This window comes from Hippocampus zosterae, chromosome 6, assembly GCF_025434085.1.
Source record: "Hippocampus zosterae strain Florida chromosome 6, ASM2543408v3, whole genome shotgun sequence".
NCBI lineage: Eukaryota > Metazoa > Chordata > Actinopteri > Syngnathiformes > Syngnathidae > Hippocampus > Hippocampus zosterae.
In genome coordinates this window covers 17,595,116-17,619,800 of record NC_067456.1, presented here as the reverse complement: position 1 = coordinate 17,619,800, position 24,685 = coordinate 17,595,116, and the positions used below count along the sequence as shown (strand labels likewise).

Genomic DNA, 24,685 nt, shown 5'->3' with positions numbered 1-24,685 from the left:
CCTGCTGGCACCCGGAGAGAGTTTCGTTGGGGAACTGTCCCATTGTCAGCAGTTGCTCATCCAGCTCCCAGCTCCCTGACCAACGGTGCTCCCATGACCATCAGCCGATGCCGCACGACAGCGGCCATCTCCGGGAAGACGTGTGTGTACGATGCCAGGGAATCTTTATTCACCGCCAGGGGTGACTGCGACGTGTCGCCGTTTTCGCGCTCTTTCTGGTGGGAAGCCACGACCATGGCACAGTAGCCCACATCGTTCTCAAGGAGCCATTTGAATGTTTGGCCCCGGTACTGGCCAAACTGGAGCGTCGTCTCGCTGAGCACAAGTTGCCGGCACTCGGGGTCTCCGCCGCCTTGAACAACGCAGGCCACGGCCTCCTCCTTCACCACGGAAGCACTCTTGCAGGTGGTAGCTGCGGGTTTCGCTCTTTAACAATAAATAAGGTGTATTAGCCTACTTTGACGCTTTTGAAATGAAAGCGTGGACGTACCTACCTGTATGCTTGGGCCAGCTTTGTTGCCTGAGCCGTGCACTGCAGCCGTAAATGCTTCATACCAGGCGGCATGAACACAAAGTCGGGCTTGAAATCCATTGCCTACCACACACACACCAGTTAGTGCCCCCCCCCCAATTATACATATCAGGTAAAAAAAAAAAACAGTAAAATGTGTTCGACTGGGGTAATTGCGACGTATGTGGTTTTTCTTTTTTTTCTAAGCCATCGCATTCTCACACACACTAGTATGCCCCCCCCTCAATTATATATGCCCCCCACACACAATTATACATATTCACAGCAAAAAAATGCCTGAAAAATGTGTTCGGCTCGGGTATTTGCGATATATGTGGCCTTTCTTTTTTTGAGATCCAACGCATTCATTCGCGCATGAAAAAAACACCTTGTAGTGACTTCTATATATATAATTCACCACCAACTGCAAACGTGTGAATGTAATGTTACATATGCGTGTCAGAGAGTTCACGATTTGGTAATGGGGTAGAAATAATTGCAGTCCCTTTAAGGACCGCCATGTTTATCTGCTGGTTTCTATGGAAACCGACTTTCGGCGGGTCTCGGTGGCGCGGGGAGTTTTGCTGCTGTTGGTGCTAATAAAAAAATGACACACTCTCTCTGAGTGCGAACGTGAGAAATTGTCGCTTTCTTCGCGTTGCTACAATTTCCACACTGGTTTTTTGCTGGACGATTCCAGACCGCGAAGATGCCCGTGAACGCTGTTTCGCTCAAGCTCCCCGAGTTTTGGGAATCATCTGCGTCTGCTTGGTTCGCTCAGACTGAGGCCCAATTCGCACCTACGGCATGAGGTTCGTGGAACTGTGCTTCGGTGGGCAGCGCTTTAGTTGGAACTTTGTTACAGCGCGTGTCGATGTACCTCTTTTGGGGGCGGATTTTTTGTGCGCTCATGGACTTTTGGTGGATGTGAAAAACCAACGCTTAATAGACGCTGCCACTTTCTGTTCTTACGCGTGCACACTCGGACCGCCCGATGTTATCCGCCTCTCCAGCATAATCCCCCTCATGGACGTTTTCCACCGCCTGCTTGACGAATTCCCTGCACTCACACAGCCCACCTTCACTTCGGCGGCTGCCAGGCACGGGGTGGAACACCACATCGCCACCACGGGCCCACCGGTCTACGCCCGAGCGCGGCGCCTGAACCCGGCCAAGCTGGCTGTGGCCAAGACGGAGTTCGACAACATGGAGCGCCTGGGAATTGTCCGCCGCTCGAACAGCCCTTGGGCCTCTCGTCTCCACATGGTCCCTAAACCCGGCGGCGGCTGCCGCCCTTGTGGAGATTATGGACGGCTCAATGACGCTACTACGCCCGACTGCTACCCTGTACCGCACATCCAGGATTTCTCAGCTCACCGAGCCGGCACGGTGATTTTCTCCAAGGTCGACCTCGTGAGGGGCTACCATCAGGTTCCCGTTCACCCCCCCGACATCCCTAAAACAGCAGTGATCACACCTTTTGGATTGTTCGAGTTTCTACGCATGCCGTTTGGGCTTAAGAACGCTGCTCAGACCTTCCAACGCCTGATGGATTCTGTGCTGCGGGACCTTCCCTTTGTTTTCGTGTACCTCGACGACATCCTGGTAGCAAGTTCTTCCACGTCAGACCACATGGCACACCTCCGAACCCTTTTTCAACGGCTCAGTCAACACGGACTTATCATCAACCCTGCGAAGTGCCAGTTTGGCCTCTCCACCATAGACTTCTTGGGGCACAGGGTAACGGAGGCAGGTGCAGTTCCTCTCCCGTCCAAAGTGGAGGCCGTCACAGCGTTCCCACACCCAGTCACCGTGAAGTCCCTGCAGGAATTTCTTGGCATGGTGAACTTCTATCATCGTTTCATCCCGGGAGCGGCTCGCACCATGCGGCTTCTATATGAGGCCCTTAAAGGCAAGAAGCCCAAACACACTGTTGACTGGACTGAAAGCAGGGTCAGGGCTTTTATGGACACCAAAGCAGCTTTGGCACGGGCTACGATGCTGCCACATCCCTCCTTTTCTGCCCCTGTGGCACTGACCACGGATGCTTCGGACTACGCGGTGGGGGCGGTGGTTGAACAATGGATGGACGGTACCTGGCAGCCTCTCGCTTTTTTCAGTAGGCAGTTACGCCCCCCTGAGCGAAAGTACAGTACTTTCGACATTGAACTGCTTAGGATGTACCTCGCCATCCGCCATTTTCGACACATGCTGGAAGGCCGCCGGTTTACAGTTTACGTCGACCACAAACCATTGACCTTCGCCATGTCCAAGGCAGCAGAACCATGGTCCGCCCGACAGCAACGCCAGCTGTCCTATGTCTCCGAATTTACTACAGACATTCAACACGTGGCGGGGAAAGACAACTGTGTTGCTGACTGCCTCTCCAGAGCCATAGCTGGAGCGGTCCACCTGGGTCTCGACTACTGCAGTATGGCGAAGGACCAGGTTTCCGACACCACAGTGCAGCAGTGCCGGTCGTCCACTACAGGTTTGCAGCTGAGGGACATGGTTTTTGGCAGCTCCGGCACCACTTTGCTCTGTGACGTCTCCACAGGCACACCTCGGCCTGTGGTTCCCTTGAGCTGGCGACGGCCGGTTTTCGATGCTGTCCATGGACTCTCTCACCCAGGGACCAAGGCCTCTCAAAGACTGGTGGCAGCCAAGTTCGTGTGGCACGGCCTGAGGAAGGATGTCAGAGATTGGGCTCGTGCCTGCGTGGAGTGCCAGCGGGCCAAGGTGCACCGCCACACCAAGGCCCCTTTGGAAAACTTTCACGTGCCCGAGCGACGTTTCGACCATGTCAACGTCGACCTGGTTGGCCCCCTGCCCCCTTCTCGGGGGTGCACTCACCTGTTAACTATGGTCGACCGCACCACACGTTGGGCGGAGGTCGCCCCGCTCTCGTCCATTACATCAGTCGACGTGGCAAGAGCGTTTATTGGCACCTGGATATCCCGTTTTGGCACCCCTTCGGATATTTCCTCAGATCGCGGCGTGCAGTTCACTTCTGAGCTTTGGACTGCAGTGGCAGACGGCTTAGGGGTGAAGTTGCACCGCACCACAGCGTATCACGCGCAGGGCAACGGCCTTTGCGAACGTTTCCACCGGTCGATGAAGGCTGCTCTTCGTGCCACTTTGAAGGATGGCAACTGGATTGACAGACTCCCGTGGGTCATGCTGGGCATCAGGACGGCGCCTAAGGAGTATCTCCGGTCTTCCTCTGCGGAGCTGGTTTATGGCCAGCCTCTGCGGGTGCCTGGAGATTTTGTGCCGACTGCTTCGACTCGTTGGTCGGCCACAACACAACGCTCCACCCGCTTGGACAATGCCAGGCTCTTTGCCCCGCTGCCCACTTCTTGCCACGGTGTTCCTGGTTCTCACATGCCCAAGGACCTCCTGTCAGCTGGTTATGTGTTCATTCGCGTTGATGGGCACAGAGGGCCCTTGCGCCCTCCTTATGAGAGCCCCTTCCGAGTTTTGGAGGCGGGACAGAAACATTTTGTCATTGACATGGGGGGTAAACCCGAGCGGGTCTCGGTGGACCGCCTTAAGCCGGCTCACTTGGACTTGGCCGGGCTGGTTGAAGTGGCTCGCCCGCCAAGGCGAGGTCGTCCTCCTACCGGAAGCTTGTCTTCTCGCCTTCTCCCCTCTGACCCTTTCCCCGTGACTTCCCCGTCTTCGGTTTCTCCTGTTCCTCCGCGACCGCCCCCTGCGGATGCGCTTCCTCTCTCCCCCCGTACGGCGTAGCCGTTACGGCCGCCGGATTCGCCCCCCGCGACTTGAACTTTAGAGTGTCTGTTTTTGTTGGGTTGAATTCTGGGGGGACGTCTGTAGTGACTTCTATATATATATAATTCACCACCAACTGCAAACGTGTGAATGCAATGTTACATATGCGTGTCAGAGAGTTCACAATTTGGTAACGGGGTAGAAATAATTGCAGTCCCTTTAAGGACCGCCATGTTTATCTGCTGGTTTCTATGGAAACCGACTTTCGGCGGGTCTCGGGTGGCGCGGGGAGTTTTGCTGCTGTTGGTGCTAATAAAAAAATGACACACTCTCTCTGAGTGCGAACGTGAGAAATTGTCGCTTTCTTCCCATTGCTACATTTTCCACAACCTCCTCCTTTTTATTTACTTTCAAACAGGTACATCGGTAATGTGTTCGGCTGGGGTAATTGTCTTATTCCAGCGATATATATTAGGAGTGTTGAAGTTACATGCCCGCCATTACAACTTTTGGAGGGGGAAAGAGCAGAAAATGTGAAAATACAATACAATACAAGACAATACATGCTGATTTATATAGCACTTTCACAACAGCGGCAGCTGTAACAAAGCGCTTAACAAAACAGTTAACATAAAGTAAAATAATAAACAACACATAACATAAAACACGGACAGTCATGCAGTTCTAACCACTTTTCTATCACACGCTTTGTTGTTTGAAGCAGTTTGAGATGAAAGAGGAGAGAATCAAAGTTTCCTTTAACCAGTGGATCAGAGACGTCATGCTCAAAATGTGCACACATCAGCTACAAGCTAAGTTTCAAAGTCAACAAGAAGCTGTAGCATCCATTGACGAAAATATTTTTTTACTATATATTCACGCCCGAAACAGACATATCCACACGAAGCTGAAACAGTATTCAACCAAACTTACCAGAAAGAGTATTGGTGAGTTCGACGACGATGTGAGTTTAATTTTACGCCTGGAAATCTCGAACAAATGTGAGAAGAATGAATCGCGGAGCGAGCGAAAGTGGTGAGGACATGAGCCAATGGGAGATGCTAATTTCACTCTATATTAGGATTAGCATTTCGTTGTCGTCGGCGATTCTGAGATTAAAGTCAGAATTCTCACTTTAAAATCAGAATTCTGAGATTAAAGTCAGAATTCTGACTTTAAAGTGAGAATTCTGACTTTAAAGTCTTTAAAATCAGAATTCTGTGATTAAAGTCAAAAGCGAGTATTCTGAGATTAAAGTCAGAATTAAAGTCAGAATTCTGAGATTAAAGTCACCTTACCGTGGTGGAGGGGTTTGTGTGTCCCAATGATCCTAGGAGCTAAGTTGTCTGGGGCTTTATGCCCCTGGCAGGGTCACCCATGGCAAACAGGTCCTAGGTGAGGGACCAGACAAAGCACGGCTCACAAAAAGCCCCTTATGAAAAATAAAATCGATGGTACTCAGTTTCCCTTGCCCGGACGCGCGTCACCGGGGCCCCCCTCTGGAGCCAGGCCTGGAGGTGGGGCTCGTTGGCGAGCGCCTGGTGGCCGGGCCTACACCCATGGGGCCCGGCCGGGCTCAGCCCGAAGAGGCAACGTGGGTCCCCCTTCTAATGGTCTCACCACCCGTGGGAGGGGTCAAAGTGGTCGGGTGCAATGCGAGCTGGGCGGCAGCCAAAGGCGGGGACCCTGGCGGTCCGATCCTCGGCTGCAGAAGCTAGCTCTTGGGACATGGAATGTCACCTCTCTGGCAGGGAAGGAGCCCGAACTGGTGTGTGAGGCAGAGAAGTTCCGACTGGATATAGTCGGACTTGCCTCCACACACAGCCTAGGTTCTGGTACCAGTCCTCTCGAGAGGGGTTGGACTCTCTTTCACTCCGGAGTTGCTCACGGTGAGAGACGCAGAGCAGGTGTTGGCATACTTTTTGCCCCCCGGCTCAGTGCCTGTACATTGGGGTTCACACCGGTGGACGAGAGGGTTGCATCCCTCCGCCTGCGGGTGGGGGGACGGGTCCTGACTGTTGTTTGTGCATATGCACCAAACAGCAGCTCAGCATACCCACCCTTTTTGGAGTCCTTGGAGGGTGTGCTGGAGAGTATTCCTGCTGGGGACTCCCTTGTTCTACTGGGGGACTTCAATGCTCACGTGGGCAATGACAGTGAGACCTGGAGGGGCGTGATTGGGAGGAACGGCCCCCCCGATCAGAACTCGAGTGGTGTTTTGTTATTGGACTTCTGTGCTCGTCACGGACTGTCCATAACGAACACCTTGTTCAAACATAAGGGTGTCCACATGTGCACTTGGCACCAGGACACCCTAGGCCGTAGTTCGAAGATTGACCTTGTGGTCGTGTCATCGGATTTGCGGCCGCATGTTCTGGACACTCGGGTGAAGAGAGGGGCGGAGCTGTCAACTGATCACCACCTGGTGGTGAGTAGGCTCCGATGGTGGGGGAAGATGCCGGTCCGTCCTGGCAGACCCAAACGTATTGTGAGGGTTTGTTGGGAGCATCTGGCGGAATCCCCTGTCAGAAGGAGTTTCAACTCCCACCTCCGACAGAGCTTTTCCCATGTTCCGGGGGAGACGGGGGACATTGAGTCCGAGTGGACCATGTTCCGTGCCTCTATTGTTCAGGCGGCCAATCTGAGTTGTGGCCGTAAGGTGGTTGGTGCCTGTCGTGGCGGCAACCCTCGTACTCGCTGGTGGACACCAGCAGTAAGGGATGCCGTCAAGCTGAAGGAGTCTTATCGAGCCTTTATGGCCTGTGGGACCCCAGAGGCAGCTGACGGGTACCGACTGGCCAAGCGGAACGCAGCTTTGCTGGTCGCCGAGGCAAAAACCCGAGCATGGGAAGAGTTCGGTGAGGCCATGGAAGCCGACTTCCGGACGGCTTCGAGGAAATTCTGGTCCACCATCCGACGTCTCAGGAGGGGAAAGCAGTGCACCACTAACACTGTGTACAGTGGGGATGGGGCGCTGCTGACTTCGACTCGGGACGTTGTGAACCGGTGGGCAGAGTACTTCGAAGACCACCTCAACTCCACCAACATGCCTTCCTTGGAGGAAGCAGAGCCTGGGGACTCTGAGGTGGGCTCTCCTATCACTGTGGTTGAAGTCACCGATTTGGTTAAAAAGCTCCTCGGTGGCAAGGCCCCAGGGGTGGATGAGATCCGCCCAGAGTTCCTCAAGGTTCTGGATGTTGTGGGGCTGTCCTGTTTGACACGCCTCTGCAACATCGCGTGGTCAACGGGGAGGGTGCCTCTGGATTGGCAGACCGGGGTGGTAGTCCCTCTTTTTAAAGAGGGGGACCGGAGGGTGTGTTCCAACTACAGAGGGATCACACTCCTCAGCCTCCCTGGTAAGGTCTATTCAGGGGTGCTGGAGAGGAGGGTCCGTCAGGAAGTCGAGCCTCAGATTGAGGAGGAGCAGTGTGGTTTTCGTCACGGCCGTGGAACAGTGGACCAGCTCTACACCCTTAGCAGGGTTCTCGAGGGTATGTGGGAATTCGCCCAACCAGTCTACATGTGTTTTGTGGACTTGGAGAAGGCGTTTGACCGTGTCCCTCGGGGAGTTCTGTGGGGGGTGCTTCGTGGGTATGGAGTACCGAACCCCCTGATACGGGCTGTTCGGTCACTATACCACCGATGTCAGAGTTTGGTTCGCATTGCCGGCAGTAAGTCGGAATCGTTTCCAGTGAGGGTAGGACTCCGCCAAGGCTGCCCTTTGTCACCGATTCTGTTCATAACCTTCATGGACAGAATCTCTAGGCGCAGCCGAAGCGTTGACGGGGTCCGTTTTGGTGGCCTCAGTATTGCATCCCTGCTTTTTGCAGATGATGTGGTGCTGTTGGCTCCTTCAAACAGGGCTCTCCAACTCTCACTGGAGCGTTTCGCAGCCGAGTGTGAAGCGGTTGGGATGAAAATCGGCACCTCCAAATCTGAAACCATGGTCCTCAGTCGGAAAAGGGTGGAGTGCCCCCTCCGGGTCGGGGGGGAGATCTTGCCCCAAGTGGAGGAGTTTAAGTATCTTGGGGTCTTGTTCACGAGTGAGGGCAGGAGGGAGCGAGAGATCGACAGGCGGATCGGTGCAGCGTCTGCTGTGATGCGGACGTTGTATCGGTCTGTCGTGGTGAAGAAGGAGCTGAGCCAAAGGGCGAAGCTCTCAATTTACCGGTCGATCTACGTTCCAACACTCATCTATGGTCACGAGCTATGGGTCGTGACCGAAAGAACGAGATCCCGGATACAAGCGGCCGAAATGAGTTTTCTCCGCAGGGTGTCCGGGCTCTCCCTTAGAGATAAGGTGAGAAGCTCGGTCATCCGCGAGGGGCTCCGAGTCGAGCCGCTTCTCCTCCACATCGAGAGGAGCCAGATGAGGTGGCTTGGGCATCTGATTCGGATGCCTCGTGAACGCCTTCCTGGTGAGGTGTTCCGGGCATGTCTTTTCAAATGAACTTTTGGTGGTTTTTTTCTGTTGTATTTTTTGAAATTAAGAGAAAAAGGAGGAACGCTTCACGAATTTGCGTGTCATCCTTGCGCCTAGAGCAGAGCCATGTTCGGGCGACCATGTCGCTCTGTGGTTGGTTCAAATCGCAAGTCAGCCCTCAGCCAATCGCCGACGTAAATGACCGTTACGACGCATCCCATTGGTCGACAGACCCATCGACGGGCCCTCCCCACTTTTCCTCGGCCCGCGATTCATTCTTCGCATTTGTTCGCCCCGCGATTCATTCTTCACATTTGTTCGAGATTTCCAGGCGTCGAACTCACCTGAACACCTTCTGGTAAGTTTGCTTGAATACTCTTTCAGTTTCGTTCGGGTATGTCTGTTTCGTTTCGGGCGTGAATATACAGTAAAAAAAATATACAGTAAAAAAATTGGCGAACGTATGTTCCGTGACTGTATTTTCATTTTCTGCTCTCTCCCCGCTCCCAAAGTTGTAATCGCGGGCATGTAACTTCAACACTCCTAATATATATCGCTGGAATACGTTCCGTTACTGTATTTTCATTTTCCGCTCTCTCCCCGCTCCCAAAGTTGTAATCGCGGGCATGTAACTTCAACACTGCTAATATATATCGCTGGAATACGTTCCGTTACTGTATTTTCATTTTCTGCTCTCTCCCCGCTCCCAAAGTTGTAATCGCGGGCATGTAACTTCAACACCGCTAATATATATCGCTGGAATACTTTCGAGGAGAAGACGAGACAATTACCCCAGCCGAACACGTTACCTGTGTACCTGTTTGAAAAGTAAATAATAAGGACGAGGTGTTTTTTTCATGCGCGAATGAATGCGATGGATTTCAAAAAAAGAAAGGCCACATATATCGCAAATAACCCGAGCCGAACACATTTTTCAAGCATTTTTTGCCCTGATATGTATAATTGCGTGGGGGGCATATATAATTGAGGGGGGGGGGCATACTAGTGTGTGTGAGAATGCGATGGCTTAAAAAAAAGAAAAGTCACATATGTAGCAATTACCTCAGTCGGACACATTTTACTCTTTTTTTTTTAACCTGATATGTATAATTGAGGGGGGGGGGGACTAACTGGTGTGTGTGTGGTAGGCAATGGATTTCAAGCCCAACTTTGTGTTGATGCCGCCCGGCATGAAGCACTTACGGCTGCAGTGCACGGCTCAGGCAACAAAGCTGGCCCAAGCACACAGGTAGGTGCGTCCACGCTTTCATTTCAAAAGTGTCAAAGTAGGCTAATACACCTTATTTATTGTTATAGAGCGAAACCCGCAGCTACCACCTGCAAGAGCGCTTCCGTGGTGAAGGAGGAGGCCGTGGCCCGCATCGTTAAAGGCGGCGGAGACCCCGAGTGCTGGCAACTGGTGCTCAGCGAGATGACGCTCCAGTTTGGCCAGTACCGGGGCCAAACATTCAAATGGCTCCTTGAGAACGATGTGGGCTACTGTGCCATGGTCGTGGCTTCCCACCAGAAGGAGCGCGACAACGGCGACACGTCGCAGTCACCCCTGGCGACGAATAAAGATTCCCTGTCATCGTACGCGCACGTCTTCCCGGAGATGGCCGCTGTCGTGCGGCATCGGCTGATGGTCATGGGAGCACCGTTGGTCAGGGAGCTGGATGAGCAACCGCTGAGAATGGGACATTTCCCCGACGAAACCTACCGTTCTCTCTATGAGTCAGCTGATGAGCGGCATCGAGCGTAAATAGCGTTTGTTATGTATGGGAAGGTGAAAACTTGACATTGCTTAACGCGTGTATTTTTTTTTGTTGGTGGTTTCTGTGTGTAGGTATGTTTGTCGTATACGCGCAGGGAAACCTGGTATGGCTGGCTCATTCTTGCACACCCTGAACTCCTACATCGTTGGGAGAGACAATGAGGCAAATTACAAAAGCCCTCATCCAGGTAAACGACTCATGGGTCCCAACGGCCCCGTATTGTGCCAATTTGCATCTCTGTATCTCCAACGACTGACCTCGAACGGCCGCATGATTGTGCCAATTTGCATCTCTGTACAGTCCAAAGTGAGCGGGTGTCGGTCAAAAGTGAGCGGGTGTCGGCACGGCCTGAGCCATCGGACGACGACGTCCTTGCAGCTGTCATAGAGGTGGAGTCTCAGCAGCGTGAGTGACTTTATGGTGTCAGTTGTAAAAACAAACGCACAGACAAAAAAAAAGAGAGTGAGAAGTGACTTTATTTCATCTCGCGTTGCACCAGCGTCGTCGTCCCAGGCTTCCACTTCGTCTGCCGTCACATCGCCCGTCCCTGCAACTCGCCCTCCCGCCTTGGTCTGGGCCCGTGGCGACACGGTGCCACAGCTGCCGGCGCCAAAGCAGAGCGTGCTCCCAAAGGGCTGGCTCAACACACTACCCGAGAGCGAGCACGCGTGGGTAGGCCGAGCGCTGTTCGAGAGAACGGCCGGTGGCAGAGCGGTCCTCACCACCAACCTCAAGCTGTGGTGGGAGCCCCCGAGCCCGCCCGCCTATTTAACGCAGCCCCCCGCTTCAAACAGGCAGTTCTTCCACTCGAGGTTCTTCTTGTGGGCGCCGTACAAGATGTGGGGGGTGAAACTGGCCTGCCCCGATTCCAAATGCGGCCACGACCGCCTGACCGGGGGGGGGCTGTACAGGACCGTTCGCCGGGTGCTGGATCTGAGGGGCTGGTACTTCATGGGCACAGAGAGCCTCGAGTGCCTCAAGTGCAACAAGAAGATCTCGGCCTGGGATAAGAGCATCCGGAAGCAACTGCACATCTCCAAGCAGTTGCTTTTCCCGGCAATCATGACTTACCAGTAAGTGGCGAAGAGCCGGTCGGCCGTTTTGCGTGCGGCACTGAGGATTCCCCCCCTCTCTCCTCACCTCTTTAGGCTGGCTTGCGACAAAGCGGTCATCTCTCTGATGAGGGCGCGCTCGCTGGGCAACAGTGCCACCCAGTTGCGCCGTGTGCTGACGGAGATCCACAGTGAGGAGTGGATGGCCAGGTGCACCAGCTACCTGTCCATCCTCACGCAGCTGGGTGTCCCGGTCAGCGGGCGGGACGAAATCCCGCCCATGCGCTCGCTCCCCCTCGTGCCCTGGTTCCTCGCGGCCTACGTGAGGGACGTGCTCCCCCGCCTGGAGGACAACAAGGGCCGTCTCACCTCCATCTTTGGAAACATCCTGAAGATGGACTCCACCAAGAAGGTGCGCAGTTCATCAATCACATGAAGTCACAGTTCATTAATCACTTGAAATGACACGGGCGTTGCCCTCTCACCCGCAGTTGACCAAGAAGCTGGCAGGGGAATCCGCCGGGACGGCCGCCTGGGTGACCAACGTGGGCAATGAGTACGGGCAGGTGCTCATGTCCGTGCTCACGGCCGCGGAGGGAGAGGGCCTTTCGGCCATGGCGGACGGACTGGTCCGGCGGTACGGGGACGCGGGAAAGCCACCCCCGGAGGTGTTGTACGTCGACCGTGACTGTTGCTCCGTCGCCGGGAAGAGCAAAGTAGGCGGTTTTATTCGATTTTATTCCATTTATTTTACTTGTCCCCCCACCCCCCGTGTGGTGTCTGATGGAAAAGTCCGCTTGCACTGGCAGATCCATGACACCTTTGGCCAGTGGGACCGGTTGGTGGTCCGCCTCGACGTGTGGCACCTCATGCGTCGCATTGCCAGGGGCGTCAGTACGGACGCGCACCTCCTCTATGGGCCCTTCATGGCCCGGCTCGCCTCGGCCATGTTCGAGTGGGATGAGCGAGACCTCGAGAGGCTGAGGGCGGCCAAGCAGGCAGCGCAGGGCGGCGGCCACATCACCCTGAAGCCCAAGGAGCTGGAGCGACATTGTCGCCGCCGCACCAGGGGGGCGGAGGAGACCGAGAGGCTAGTCCAGGAGGTGCTTGACCACTTTTGGGATGCCAAGGACACGATGGGCAACCCTCTCATCTACCGGGAGCGTATGACGGAGATCTGGAGGACGCAGCGTCGCCACATGCGCTGCATCCAGGACCCGCCGGGTGTGGCCCTCTACACCAAAACCGGGGAGGTCAAGAAAGGCGGGGTCACGCTCCCGGTGTTCCGCTGCGCGCGGGGGTCCTCCTCCCTGGAGTCCTTCCACCTCCATCAGTGCCGATTCATTCCGGGTGAGTTAGAAGCGTGTGCGTATATTGCCCACGCGTTCCTGCCAAAGTCTGAATTCCTTCTCATTTCCGACACTCTGCAGGCACATCGGCCAACGCCCTCCACTTTCAGGTGTACCTGCTGGAGGGCTTGACCCAGTGGAACGAGGACAGGGGCAGGGCGGCCGTGGTGGGAGGCGGCAGTGGGGAGGTACGCTGCTATAACGCGCGTGTGGTGGATGCCTTCCAGGAGGTGGTGCGGATGCGCCGGATCTCCTCCCCCTTGCGCAATTACACCCCGCCGGGGAAATACACGGGTGAGATTAAGAGAGATTCTCACGCATCCTCTGGCGTGCCGAGCGCTGACCCCGACTTTCATTCAAGGGGAGCTCATCGGGGTGGAGTACCTGCTAGCGCAGACCGGCGCCGTGCTCCAATCCTGTCCGGGAGGAGAGGGGGAACACGGGGACGACTGGCAAGACCAGGTGACGGACGGGCAGGCACACAAGGTGAAGGAGGAGGAGGAGGAGGAGGAGGAGGGGGAGGAGGAGGAGGGGGAAGACGAGGGGCTGGAACTCCACCGCCTGTTGGCCATGTCGGCACTGACCGAGGGTCTCCAAGGAGATGAGCCGGGGCAGGAGCGGGGAGCGCAAGAGGTAACGTCTGAGCCTCGGTCTCGATTTTGATCCGTCTCCGCGCACCGCCGTGCGTACGGCGCCTCAAGCCCTTCATTGAACTCAGGAGGAGAAGGAGGAGGAGGATGTCGTGGGACCGGACGGCCGAGGGGGCTACCAGCACGTCTGCCGGCTGGCCGACGCGCTGGTGCAGCTGCGCGTCAACGCTTTCGTGAAACCGTCTCAGGTGTCGCGGATAAAAGACCTGTGGGAGAAGCTTCCCGACCACGACAAGGGTCCTCCCCAGGCCCCTCCGCCGCGCCGTAAGCCGATGGTCCAGGGCCGCTTCAAGAACTCCAAGGGTCGCCACGTGCCGAGCATGGAGGCTGCCAAACGGTACGAGTGAAATTTCATCGCCGGCCGACGGCGGCTTTGCCAAGTATCTGGTCCTCTAACATGACACGGTCTCTGCGCAGTCTCTTTATCGGGAAGGGGAATGAAGTGGCACGCTCTCCAGGTGCCAGCAGGCTTGTGGAGGCCATCTTCTCGGACCTGTCCAACATCCACACCCAGGGCCACAGCCTCGCCGGTGTGCGCATCAGTCGCTGGGGCCTGGTCATGCGTGACTACAGCCGGATCAGGGACCTGTGCAGGACCAGAGAGCTCCTGGCCGCAGCCCCCGTCCACCTTTTTGCGGTTAACCACCGGACCCTTACTCAGTGGTGCGTAAGGCTCGCTCGCCGCCGCGCCAAAGACGATGAGCCTTTTTCACCAACCAACCGACCAACCAACCTCGTTTGTTTTCTTTGCAGGCACAGCCAGAGAAGCAAGCACGACAGCGCGCAAGCAATGTGCGTGGCGATTCCGGCCCCCAGCAGTAAAGCGGCGACTGCGGACGCGCTGGCTGAGGCCAGGCCTCTGATGAATCAGCAGCCCCTGGGGGAGGCGGCTTTCGAGCACCCGGTGGATAGCTCCGGTACAGCGGTGACTCACAGGGGTCCCGTCCTGCCGGATCTTTTCATGGCACTGCCCGCGCCCCAAGGCGAGCGCTCCACCCCTTTGCCGGCCGCCTCCACGCCTTTGCCGGCCGCCTCCACCCCTTTGCCGGCCGCCTCCACCCCTTTGCCGGCCGCCTCCACCCCTTTGCCGTCCGCCTCTGCCAGTCCCGGAGCCTCCACTTCGGCGCCGGCCCCGACTCCGCCGTCCGGCAAGAGGGGCCTAATCGGGTGTGAGGTCGCGCACCGGGTGAGGGCGCCGAAGGTCGCTCATTTCCGCTGCAAGCGCTGCGGCAACCCCAAAACCAAGGAGTATGGCCATAGCCGCTACAGGAGCGAGCACTTTTGCGCAATGGCGGAGGGTCGTACGGTGGACGAGTGGCTGGAAGAGAAGAGGAGCCAGGACACGGACAGAAAGGTGATCTCACTTTATGTTCTGCCGTCTCCCCGTCCCTTTTCGGCAGGCCTGAGATGTCGGCGTCGGGCGGGTGTCAAGCTCTCCACTTGCTCCTTCTTTTTGAGAGCTGCTCTTGACAGCTTCCTGGCGGCCCGTGCCACCTTCACACTTGTTGCTTCGTTGTTGTCACTGCTCACTCTTGCTTTGTTTTGGCACCCAACCGACTGGTACTTAACATGACGATTCGATGTGACCTCCCGCAGAGCGGACCCGCACCCCCACGCTTACCGCCGTGCGCTCAGCCCCGGCCTGCCCCTCCCCGACTGCGTCGTTTGCTTCCGGCACCCCCCGACGACGGCCCCGCTGCTCCGACGGCCGAGGGAGGTGGCCCCCCGCCACCCCCCCCAAACTAACGACCAAGGGCAGCTGCCCCAACGATCGAGGGAGATAGCACTTGAAAAGCACCACTTGACCTTCCCCCCTACCCATGCACTTTAAATAAATAGCTCCCACTTCTTGCACTCGGCTTCATTTCTCTCAGCGGCCAGCCAACCAACCAGACATGGCGTCCATGGAGCAGCAAGGTAAGTGCTAAGCAATGCTCAATTTCGCTTTGGTGGAAGACCTCCGGCCCACCCAACTTTGCTTGATGTTTTTGCAGGGGTCAGCGGTTCATCGTCTGCCGCAACCGTGAGCACCCCCATCGTTTGCATGGAGTGCCGAGGAAAATGCGATGCGTGCGGTGGTCTGATCACGAGCAGGAGGAGGAGGAGGAGGAGGTACCGTGCCATCGGCGAGCCCGGCGGCAGCGGTGATACGCCCGCCAGGTGTACCGTTCGCAGGAGGAAAAACAGAGCCTTGCAGGACCAGCAGCTACTCGATACCAACGAACAATTCACATGGGGCAGCGAACCTGGGCAGGACTGCCTGTGGTGTGGCGAGGCTCGTACTTTGGCGGGGGGGCATGCTTTTTACAAAGGCAGCTATTTCTGCCAATCAAACGAAGATTGTGGGGAGGACGGCGAGGTGAACATTTCAGCATGGCTGCAAAAGCAGTTGTCTGCGCTGCCGCCAAAAGATCCCCGTACCACTGCGTGGCGGCAACGCAAACACCAGACCGAGGGGCGGGAGCAGTTGACAGAGCGGAAAGCCAGAAAGTGCGGAAAGTGTGGCCACCCGCAACAGGCGGTGTACGGTCACACTTCCTTCATGAGCAAAGTGCCCAAGAAGACTCTCCGAACCTTCTGCACACTCTATGAGGGAAAACCGATGGCCCTGTGGCTGGCAGAGCAGCGGGCGAAGGAAACGCTTGATGCCGCTCCGCGAGAAGCACCTGCGCCTTCTTCCTCTAAGGAAGAACCTGTGCGCGAGTAGGAAGAACCTACAATTTTGCTTGTTTTAAAAGAAATAGATGTGGTGTGTGAAGTTAGTTGAATCAATAAATAGATGTGTGTGAAGCAGCACTAGGGAGTATGTGTCATTCATTCATTCATCTTCTGAACCGCTTGATCCTCACTAGGGTCGCGGGAATAAAATGATTTTATTTTTCATTTCGGACGACAACGCAAAGGTGCGCACATTTCGAATCCCGCGCGCACATGGCTAATTTGCATGCGCGCCGGGCGTTCAGAGCCCTCGTCCGACGGCGCGTTGCTCGATGGGCACGGTCGGAGCCGGCCGGCGGCGGCCGTCGACCCGCCGCGCCCGGCTACCCCAAGGGCGCACCTCGAACCATAAGCTCCGGAGATCCCGAGCGTCGCGGGGGGGACAAAAAGGCCCTTCCGAGCACCCGTATAATGCGCAGGACTTTGGAGACAAAGTCCTGCGCATTATACGGGTGCTCGGAAGGGCCTTTTTGTCCCCCCCGCGACGCTCGGGATCTCCGGAGCTTATGGTTCGAGGTGCGCCCTTGGGGTAGCCGGGCGCGGCGGGTCGACGGCCGCCGCCGGCCGGCTCCGACCGTGCCCATCGAGCAACGCGCCGTCGGACGAGGGCTCTGAACGCCCGGCGCGCATGCAAATTAGCCATGTGCGCGCGGGATTCGAAATGTGCGCACCTTTGCGTTGTCGTCCGAAATGAAAAATAAAATCATTTTATTCCCGCGACCCTAGTGAGGATCAAGCGGTTCAGAAGATGAATGAATGAATGACACATACTCCCTAGTGCTGCTTCACACACATCTATTTATTGATTCAACTAACTTCACACACCACATCTATTTCTTTTAAAACAAGCAAAATTGTAGGTTCTTCCTACTCGCGCACAGGTTCTTCCTTAGAGGAAGAAGGCGCAGGTGCTTCTCGCGGAGCGGCATCAAGCGTTTCCTTCGCCCGCTGCTCTGCCAGCCACAGGGCCATCGGTTTTCCCTCATAGAGTGTGCAGAAGGTTCGGAGAGTCTTCTTGGGCACTTTGCTCATGAAGGAAGTGTGACCGTACACCGCCTGTTGCGGGTGGCCACACTTTCCGCACTTTCTGGCTTTCCGCTCTGTCAACTGCTCCCGCCCCTCGGTCTGGTGTTTGCGTTGCCGCCACGCAGTGGTACGGGGATCTTTTGGCGGCAGCGCAGACAACTGCTTTTGCAGCCATGCTGAAATGTTCACCTCGCCGTCCTCCCCACAATCTTCGTTTGATTGGCAGAAATAGCTGCCTTTGTAAAAAGCATGCCCCCCCGCCAAAGTACGAGCCTCGCCACACCACAGGCAGTCCTGCCCAGGTTCGCTGCCCCATGTGAATTGTTCGTTGGTATCGAGTAGCTGCTGGTCCTGCAAGGCTCTGTTTTTCCTCCTGCGAACGGTACACCTGGCGGGCGTATCACCGCTGCCGCCGGGCTCGCCGATGGCACGGTACCTCCTCCTCCTCCTCCTCCTGCTCGTGATCAGACCACCGCACGCATCGCATTTTCCTCGGCACTCCATGCAAACGATGGGGGTGCTCACGGTTGCGGCAGACGATGAACCGCTGACCCCTGCAAAAACATCAAGCAAAGTTGGGTGGGCCGGAGGTCTTCCACCAAAGCGAAATTGAGCATTGCTTAGCACTTACCTTGCTGCTCCATGGACGCCATGTCTGGTTGGTTGGCTGGCCGCTGAGAGAAATGAAGCCGAGTGCAAGAAGTGGGAGCTATTTATTTAAAGTGCATGGGTAGGGGGGAAGGTCAAGTGGTGCTTTTCAAGTGCTATCTCCCTCGATCGTTGGGGCAGCTGCCCTTGGTCGTTAGTTTGGGGGGGGTGGCGGGGGGCCACCTCCCTCGGCCGTCGGAGCAGCGGGGCCGTCGTCGGGGGGTGCCGGAAGCAAACGACGCAGTCGGGGAGGGGCAGGCCGGGGCTGAGCGCACGGCGGTAAGCGTGGGGGTGCGGGTCCGCTCTGCGGGAGGTCACATCGAATCGTCATGTTAAGTACCAGTCGGTTGGGTGCCAAAACAAAGCAAGAGTGAGCAGTGACAACAACGAAGCAACAAGTGTGAAGGTGGCACGGGCCGCCAGGAAGCTGTCAAGAGCAGCTCTCAAAAAGAAGGAGCAAGTGGAGAGCTTGACACCCGCCCGACGCCGACATCTCAGGCCTGCCGAAAAGGGACGGGGAGACGGCAGAACATAAAGTGAGATCACCTTTCTGTCCGTGTCCTGGCTCCTCTTCTCTTCCAGCCACTCGTCCACCGTACGACCCTCCGCCATTGCGCAAAAGTGCTCGCTCCTGTAGCGGCTATGGCCATACTCCTTGGTTTTGGGGTTGCCGCAGCGCTTGCAGCGGAAATGAGCGACCTTCGGCGCCCTCACCCGGTGCGCGACCTCACACCCGATTAGGCCCCTCTTGCCGGACGGCGGAGTCGGGGCCGGCGCCGAAGTGGAGGCTCCGGGACTGGCAGAGGCGGACGGCAAAGGGGTGGAGGCGGCCGGCAAAGGGGTGGAGGCGGCCGGCAAAGGGGTGGAGGCGGCCGGCAAAGGCGTGGAGGCGGCCGGCAAAGGGGTGGAGCGCTCGCCTTGGGGCGCGGGCAGTGCCATGAAAAGATCCGGCAGGACGGGACCCCTGTGAGTCACCGCTGTACCGGAGCTATCCACCGGGTGCTCGAAAGCCGCCTCCCCCAGGGGCTGCTGATTCATCAGAGGCCTGGCCTCAGCCAGCGCGTCCGCAGTCGCCGCTTTACTGCTGGGGGCCGGAATCGCCACGCACATTGCTTGCGCGCTGTCGTGCTTGCTTCTCTGGCTGTGCCTGCAAAGAAAACAAACGAGGTTGGTTGGTCGGTTGGTTGGTGAAAAAGGCTCATCGTCTTTGGCGCGGCGGCGAGCGAGCCTTACGCACCACTGAGTAAGGGTCCGGTGGTTAACCGCAAAAAGGTGGACGGGGGCTGCGGCCAGGAGCTCTCTGGTCCTGCACAGGTCCCTGATCCGGCTGTAGTCACGCATGACCAGGCCCCAGCGACTGATGCGCACACCGGCGAGGCTGTGGCCCTGGGTGTGGATGTTGGACAGGTCCGAGAAGATGGCCTCCACAAGCCTGCTGGCACCTGGAGAGCGTGCCACTTCATTCCCCTTCCCGATAAAGAGACTGCGCAGAGACCGTGTCATGTTAGAGGACCAGATACTTGGCAAAGCCGCCGTCGGCCGGCGATGAAATTTCACTCGTACCGTTTGGCAGCCTCCATGCTCGGCACGTGGCGACCCTTGGAGTTCTTGAAGCGGCCCTGGACCATCGGCTTACGGCGCGGCGGAGGGGCCTGGGGAGGACCCTTGTCGTGGTCGGGAAGCTTCTCCCACAGGTCTTTTATCCGCGACACCTGAGACGGTTTCACGAAAGCGTTGACGCGCAGCTGCACCAGCGCGTCGGCCAGCCGGCAGACGTGCTGGTAGCCCCCTCGGCCGTCCGGTCCCACGACATCCTCCTCCTCCTTCTCCTCCTGAGTTCAATGAAGGGCTTGAGGCGCCGTACGCACGGCGGTGCGCGGAGACGGATCAAAATCGAGACCGAGGCTCAGACGTTACCTCTTGCGCTCCCCGCTCCTGCCCCGGCTCATCTCCTTGGAGACCCTCGGTCAGTGCCGACATGGCCAACAGGCGGTGGAGTTCCAGCCCCTCGTCTTCCCCCTCCTCCTCCTCCCCCTCCTCCTCCTCCTCCTCCTCCTCCTTCACCTTGTGTGCCTGCCCGTCCGTCACCTGGTCTTGCCAGTCGTCCCCGTGTTCCCCCTCTCCTCCCGGACAGGATTGGAGCACGGCGCCGGTCTGCGCTAGCAGGTACTCCACCCCGATGAGCTCCCCTTGAATGAAAGTCGGGGTCAGCGCTCGGCACGCCAGAGGATGCGTGAGAATCTCTCTTAATCTCACCCGTGTATTTCCCCGGCGGGGTGTAATTGCGCAAGGGGGAGGAGATCCGGCGCATCCGCACCACCTCCTGGAAGGCATCCACCACACGCGCGTTATAGCAGCGTACCTCCCCACTGCCGCCTCCCACCACGGCCGCCCTGCCCCTGTCCTCGTTCCACTGGGTCAAGCCCTCCAGCAGGTACACCTGAAAGTGGAGGGCGTTGGCCGATGTGCCTGCAGAGTGTCGGAAATGAGAAGGAATTCAGACTTTGGCAGGAACGCGTGGGCAATATACGCACACGCTTCTAACTCACCCGGAATGAATCGGCACTGATGGAGGTGGAAGGACTCCAGGGAGGAGGACCCCCGCGCGCAGCGGAACACCGGGAGCGTGACCCCGCCTTTCTTGACCTCCCCGGTTTTGGTGTAGAGGGCCACACCCGGCGGGTCCTGGATGCAGCGCATGTGGCGACGCTGCGTCCTCCAGATCTCCGTCATACGCTCCCGGTAGATGAGAGGGTTGCCCATCGTGTCCTTGGCATCCCAAAAGTGGTCAAGCACCTCCTGGACTAGCCTCTCGGTCTCCTCCGCCCCCCTGGTGCGGCGGCGACAATGTCGCTCCAGCTCCTTGGGCTTCAGGGTGATGTGGCCGCCGCCCTGCGCTGCCTGCTTGGCCGCCCTCAGCCTCTCGAGGTCTCGCTCATCCCACTCGAACATGGCCGAGGCGAGCCGGGCCATGAAGGGCCCATAGAGGAGGTGCGCGTCCGTACTGACGCCCCTGGCAATGCGACGCATGAGGTGCCACACGTCGAGGCGGACCACCAACCGGTCCCACTGGCCAAAGGTGTCATGGATCTGCCAGTGCAAGCGGACTTTTCCATCAGACACCACACGGGGGGTGGGGGGACAAGTAAAATAAATGGAATAAAATCGAATAAAACCGCCTACTTTGCTCTTCCCGGCGACGGAGCAACAGTCACGGTCGACGTACAACACCTCCGGGGGTGGCTTTCCCGCGTCCCCGTACCGCCGGACCAGTCCGTCCGCCATGGCCGAAAGGCCCTCTCCCTCCGCGGCCGTGAGCACGGACATGAGCACCTGCCCGTACTCATTGCCCACGTTGGTCACCCAGGCGGCCGTCCCGGCGGATTCCCCTGCCAGCTTCTTGGTCAACTGCGGGTGAGAGGGCAACGCCCGTGTCATTTCAAGTGATTAATGAACTGTGACTTCATGTGATTGATGAACTGCGCACCTTCTTGGTGGAGTCCATCTTCAGGATGTTTCCAAAGATGGAGGTGAGACGGCCCTTGTTGTCCTCCAGGCGGGGGAGCACGTCCCTCACGTAGGCCGCGAGGAACCAGGGCACGAGGGGGAGCGAGCGCATGGGCGGGATTTCGTCCCGCCCGCTGACCGGGACACCCAGCTGCGTGAGGATGGACAGGTAGCTGGTGCACCTGGCCATCCACTCCTCACTGTGGATCTCCGTCAGCACACGGCGCAACTGGGTGGCACTGTTGCCCAGCGAGCGCGCCCTCATCAGAGAGATGACCGCTTTGTCGCAAGCCAGCCTAAAGAGGTGAGGAGAGAGGGGGGGAATCCTCAGTGCCGCACGCAAAACGGCCGACCGGCTCTTCGCCACTTACTGGTAAGTCATGATTGCCGGGAAAAGCAACTGCTTGGAGATGTGCAGTTGCTTCCGGATGCTCTTATCCCAGGCCGAGATCTTCTTGTTGCACTTGAGGCACTCGAGGCTCTCTGTGCCCATGAAGTACCAGCCCCTCAGATCCAGCACCCGGCGAACGGTCCTGTACAGCCCCCCCCCGGTCAGGCGGTCGTGGCCGCATTTGGAATCGGGGCAGGCCAGTTTCACCCCCCACATCTTGTACGGCGCCCACAAGAAGAACCTCGAGTGGAAGAACTGCCTGTTTGAAGCGGGGGGCTGCGTTAAATAGGCGGGCGGGCTCGGGGGCTCCCACCACAGCTTGAGGTTGGTGGTGAGGACCGCTCTGCCACCGGCCGTTCTCTCGAACAGCGCTCGGCCTACCCACGCGTGCTCGCTCTCGGGTAGTGTGTTGAGCCAGCCCTTTGGGAGCACGCTCTGCTTTGGCGCCGGCAGCTGTGGCACCGTGTCGCCACGGGCCCAGACCAAGGCGGGAGGGCGAGTTGCAGGGACGGGCGATGTGACGGCAGACGAAGTGGAAGCCTGGGACGACGACGCTGGTGCAACGCGAGATGAAATAAAGTCACTTCTCACTCTCTTTTTTTTTGTCTGTGCGTTTGTTTTTACAACTGACACCATAAAGTCACTCACGCTGCTGAGACTCCACCTCTATGACAGCTGCAAGGACGTCGTCGTCCGATGGCTCAGGCCGTGCCGACACCCGCTCACTTTTGACCGACACCCGCTCACTTTGGACTGTACAGAGATGCAAATTGGCACAATCATGCGGCCGTTCGAGGTCAGTCGTTGGAGATACAGAGATGCAAATTGGCACAATACGGGGCCGTTGGGACCCATGAGTCGTTTACCTGGATGAGGGCTTTTGTAATTTGCCTCATTGTCTCTCCCAACGATGTAGGAGTTCAGGGTGTGCAAGAATGAGCCAGCCATACCAGGTTTCCCTGCGCGTATACGACAAACATACCTACACACAGAAACCACCAACAAAAAAAAATACACGCGTTAAGCAATGTCAAGTTTTCACCTTCCCATACATAACAAACGCTATTTACGCTCGATGCCGCTCATCAGCTGACTCATAGAGAGAACGGTAGGTTTCGTCGGGGAAATGTCCCATTCTCAGCGGTTGCTCATCCAGCTCCCTGACCAACGGTGCTCCCATGACCATCAGCCGATGCCGCACGACAGCGGCCATCTCCGGGAAGACGTGCGCGTACGATGACAGGGAATCTTTATTCGTCGCCAGGGGTGACTGCGACGTGTCGCCGTTGTCGCGCTCCTTCTGGTGGGAAGCCACGACCATGGCACAGTAGCCCACATCGTTCTCAAGGAGCCATTTGAATGTTTGGCCCCGGTACTGGCCAAACTGGAGCGTCATCTCGCTGAGCACCAGTTGCCAGCACTCGGGGTCTCCGCCGCCTTTAACGATGCGGGCCACGGCCTCCTCCTTCACCACGGAAGCGCTCTTGCAGGTGGTAGCTGCGGGTTTCGCTCTATAACAATAAATAAGGTGTATTAGCCTACTTTGACACTTTTGAAATGAAAGCGTGGACGCACCTACCTGTGTGCTTGGGCCAGCTTTGTTGCCTGAGCCGTGCACTGCAGCCGTAAGTGCTTCATGCCGGGCGGCATCAACACAAAGTTGGGCTTGAAATCCATTGCCTACCACACACACACCAGTTAGTCCCCCCCCCCCTCAATTATACATATCAGGTTAAAAAAAAAAGAGTAAAATGTGTCCGACTGAGGTAATTGCTACATATGTGACTTTTCTTTTTTTTAAGCCATCGCATTCTCACACACACTAGTATGCCCCCCCCCCTCAATTATATATGCCCCCCACGCAATTATACATATCAGGGCAAAAAATGCTTGAAAAATGTGTTCGGCTCGGGTTATTTGCGATATATGTGGCCTTTCTTTTTTTGAAATCCATCGCATTCATTCGCGCATGAAAAAAACACCTCGTCCTTATTATTTACTTTTCAAACAGGTACACAGGTAACGTGTTCGGCTGGGGTAATTGTCTCGTCTTCTCCTCGAAAGTATTCCAGCGATATATATTAGCGGTGTTGAAGTTACATGCCCGCGATTACAACTTTGGGAGCGGGGAGAGAGCAGAAAATGAAAATACAGTAACGGAACGTATTCCAGCGATATATATTAGCAGTGTTGAAGTTACATGCCCGCGATTACAACTTTGGGAGCGGGGAGAGAGCGGAAAATGAAAATACAGTAACGGAACGTATTCCAGCGATATATATTAGGAGTGTTGAAGTTACATGCCCGCGATTACAACTTTGGGAGCGGGGAGAGAGCAGAAAATGAAAATACAGTCACGGAACATACGTTCGCCAATTTTTTTACTGTATATTTTTTTTACTGTATATTCACGCCCGAAACGAAACAGACATACCCGAACGAAACTGAAAGAGTATTCAAGCAAACTTACCAGAAGGTGTTCAGGTGAGTTCGACGCCTGGAAATCTCGAACAAATGTGAAGAATGAATCGCGGGGCGAACAAATGCGAAGAATGAATCGCGGGCCGAGGAAAAGTGGGGAGGGCCCGTCGATGGGTCTGTCGACCAATGGGATGCGTCGTAACGGTCATTTACGTCGGCGATTGGCTGAGGGCTGACTTGCGATTTGAACCAACCACAGAGCGACATGGTCGCCCGAACATGGCTCTGCTCTAGGCGCAAGGATGACACGCAAATTCGTGAAGCGTTCCTCCTTTTTCTCTTAATTTCAAAAAATACAACAGAAAAAAACCACCAAAAGTTCATTTGAAAAGACATGCCCGGAACACCTCACCAGGAAGGCGTTCACGAGGCATCCGAATCAGATGCCCAAGCCACCTCATCTGGCTCCTCTCGATGTGGAG

The 24,685-nt window shown here is 56.7% G+C and overlaps 2 protein-coding genes across 2 annotated transcripts; one reads left to right on the top strand and one right to left on the bottom strand.

The window, feature by feature from the left end:
• The first annotated feature begins 9,766 nt into the window (after positions 1-9,766).
• Positions 9,767-16,077, top strand: LOC127602113 (uncharacterized). The gene is made up of 15 exons (XM_052067965.1): positions 9,767-9,915; positions 9,984-10,424; positions 10,513-10,628; positions 10,742-10,846; positions 10,941-11,514; positions 11,590-11,905; positions 11,985-12,209; positions 12,303-12,843; positions 12,924-13,136; positions 13,204-13,475; positions 13,561-13,829; positions 13,910-14,155; positions 14,246-14,846; positions 15,089-15,409; positions 15,487-16,077. The coding sequence occupies exons 1-14, from the start codon at positions 9,818-9,820 to the stop codon at positions 15,236-15,238; spliced, it is 4,167 nt and encodes a 1,388-aa protein (XP_051923925.1). The 5' UTR covers positions 9,767-9,817; the 3' UTR covers positions 15,239-15,409; positions 15,487-16,077.
• A 1,122-nt stretch (positions 16,078-17,199) lies between these two features.
• On the bottom strand, positions 17,200-24,586 carry LOC127602545 (uncharacterized). Its single transcript, XM_052068740.1, has 17 exons — positions 24,253-24,586; positions 23,362-23,462; positions 22,853-23,293; positions 22,649-22,764; positions 22,431-22,535; positions 21,763-22,336; positions 21,372-21,687; positions 21,068-21,292; positions 20,434-20,974; positions 20,141-20,353; positions 19,949-20,073; positions 19,802-19,918; positions 19,448-19,716; positions 19,122-19,367; positions 18,431-19,031; positions 17,868-18,188; positions 17,200-17,790 (listed from the first exon to the last, which is right to left on the bottom strand). The coding sequence occupies exons 2-16, from the start codon at positions 23,457-23,459 to the stop codon at positions 18,039-18,041; spliced, it is 4,137 nt and encodes a 1,378-aa protein (XP_051924700.1). The 5' UTR covers positions 23,460-23,462; positions 24,253-24,586; the 3' UTR covers positions 17,200-17,790; positions 17,868-18,038.
• Positions 24,587-24,685: the final 99 nt, after the last annotated feature.

Coding starts and splice junctions, on each gene's coding strand:
- LOC127602113 (XM_052067965.1), top strand. CDS start 9,818: ATGGATTTCAAGCCCAACTTTGTGTTGATGCCGCCCGGCATGAAGCAC. Junction 10,425..10,512: donor GCTGATGAGCGGCATCGAGC/GTAAATAGCGTT, acceptor TTCTGTGTGTAG/GTATGTTTGTCGTATACGCG. Junction 14,156..14,245: donor CACCGGACCCTTACTCAGTG/GTGCGTAAGGCT, acceptor TTTTCTTTGCAG/GCACAGCCAGAGAAGCAAGC.
- LOC127602545 (XM_052068740.1), bottom strand. CDS start 23,459: ATGGATTTCAAGCCCAACTTTGTGTTGATGCCGCCCGGCATGAAGCAC. Junction 20,354..20,433: donor TCAGTGCCGATTCATTCCGG/GTGAGTTAGAAG, acceptor GACACTCTGCAG/GCACATCGGCCAACGCCCTC. Junction 18,189..18,430: donor GCCAGGACACGGACAGAAAG/GTGATCTCACTT, acceptor GACCTCCCGCAG/AGCGGACCCGCACCCCCACG.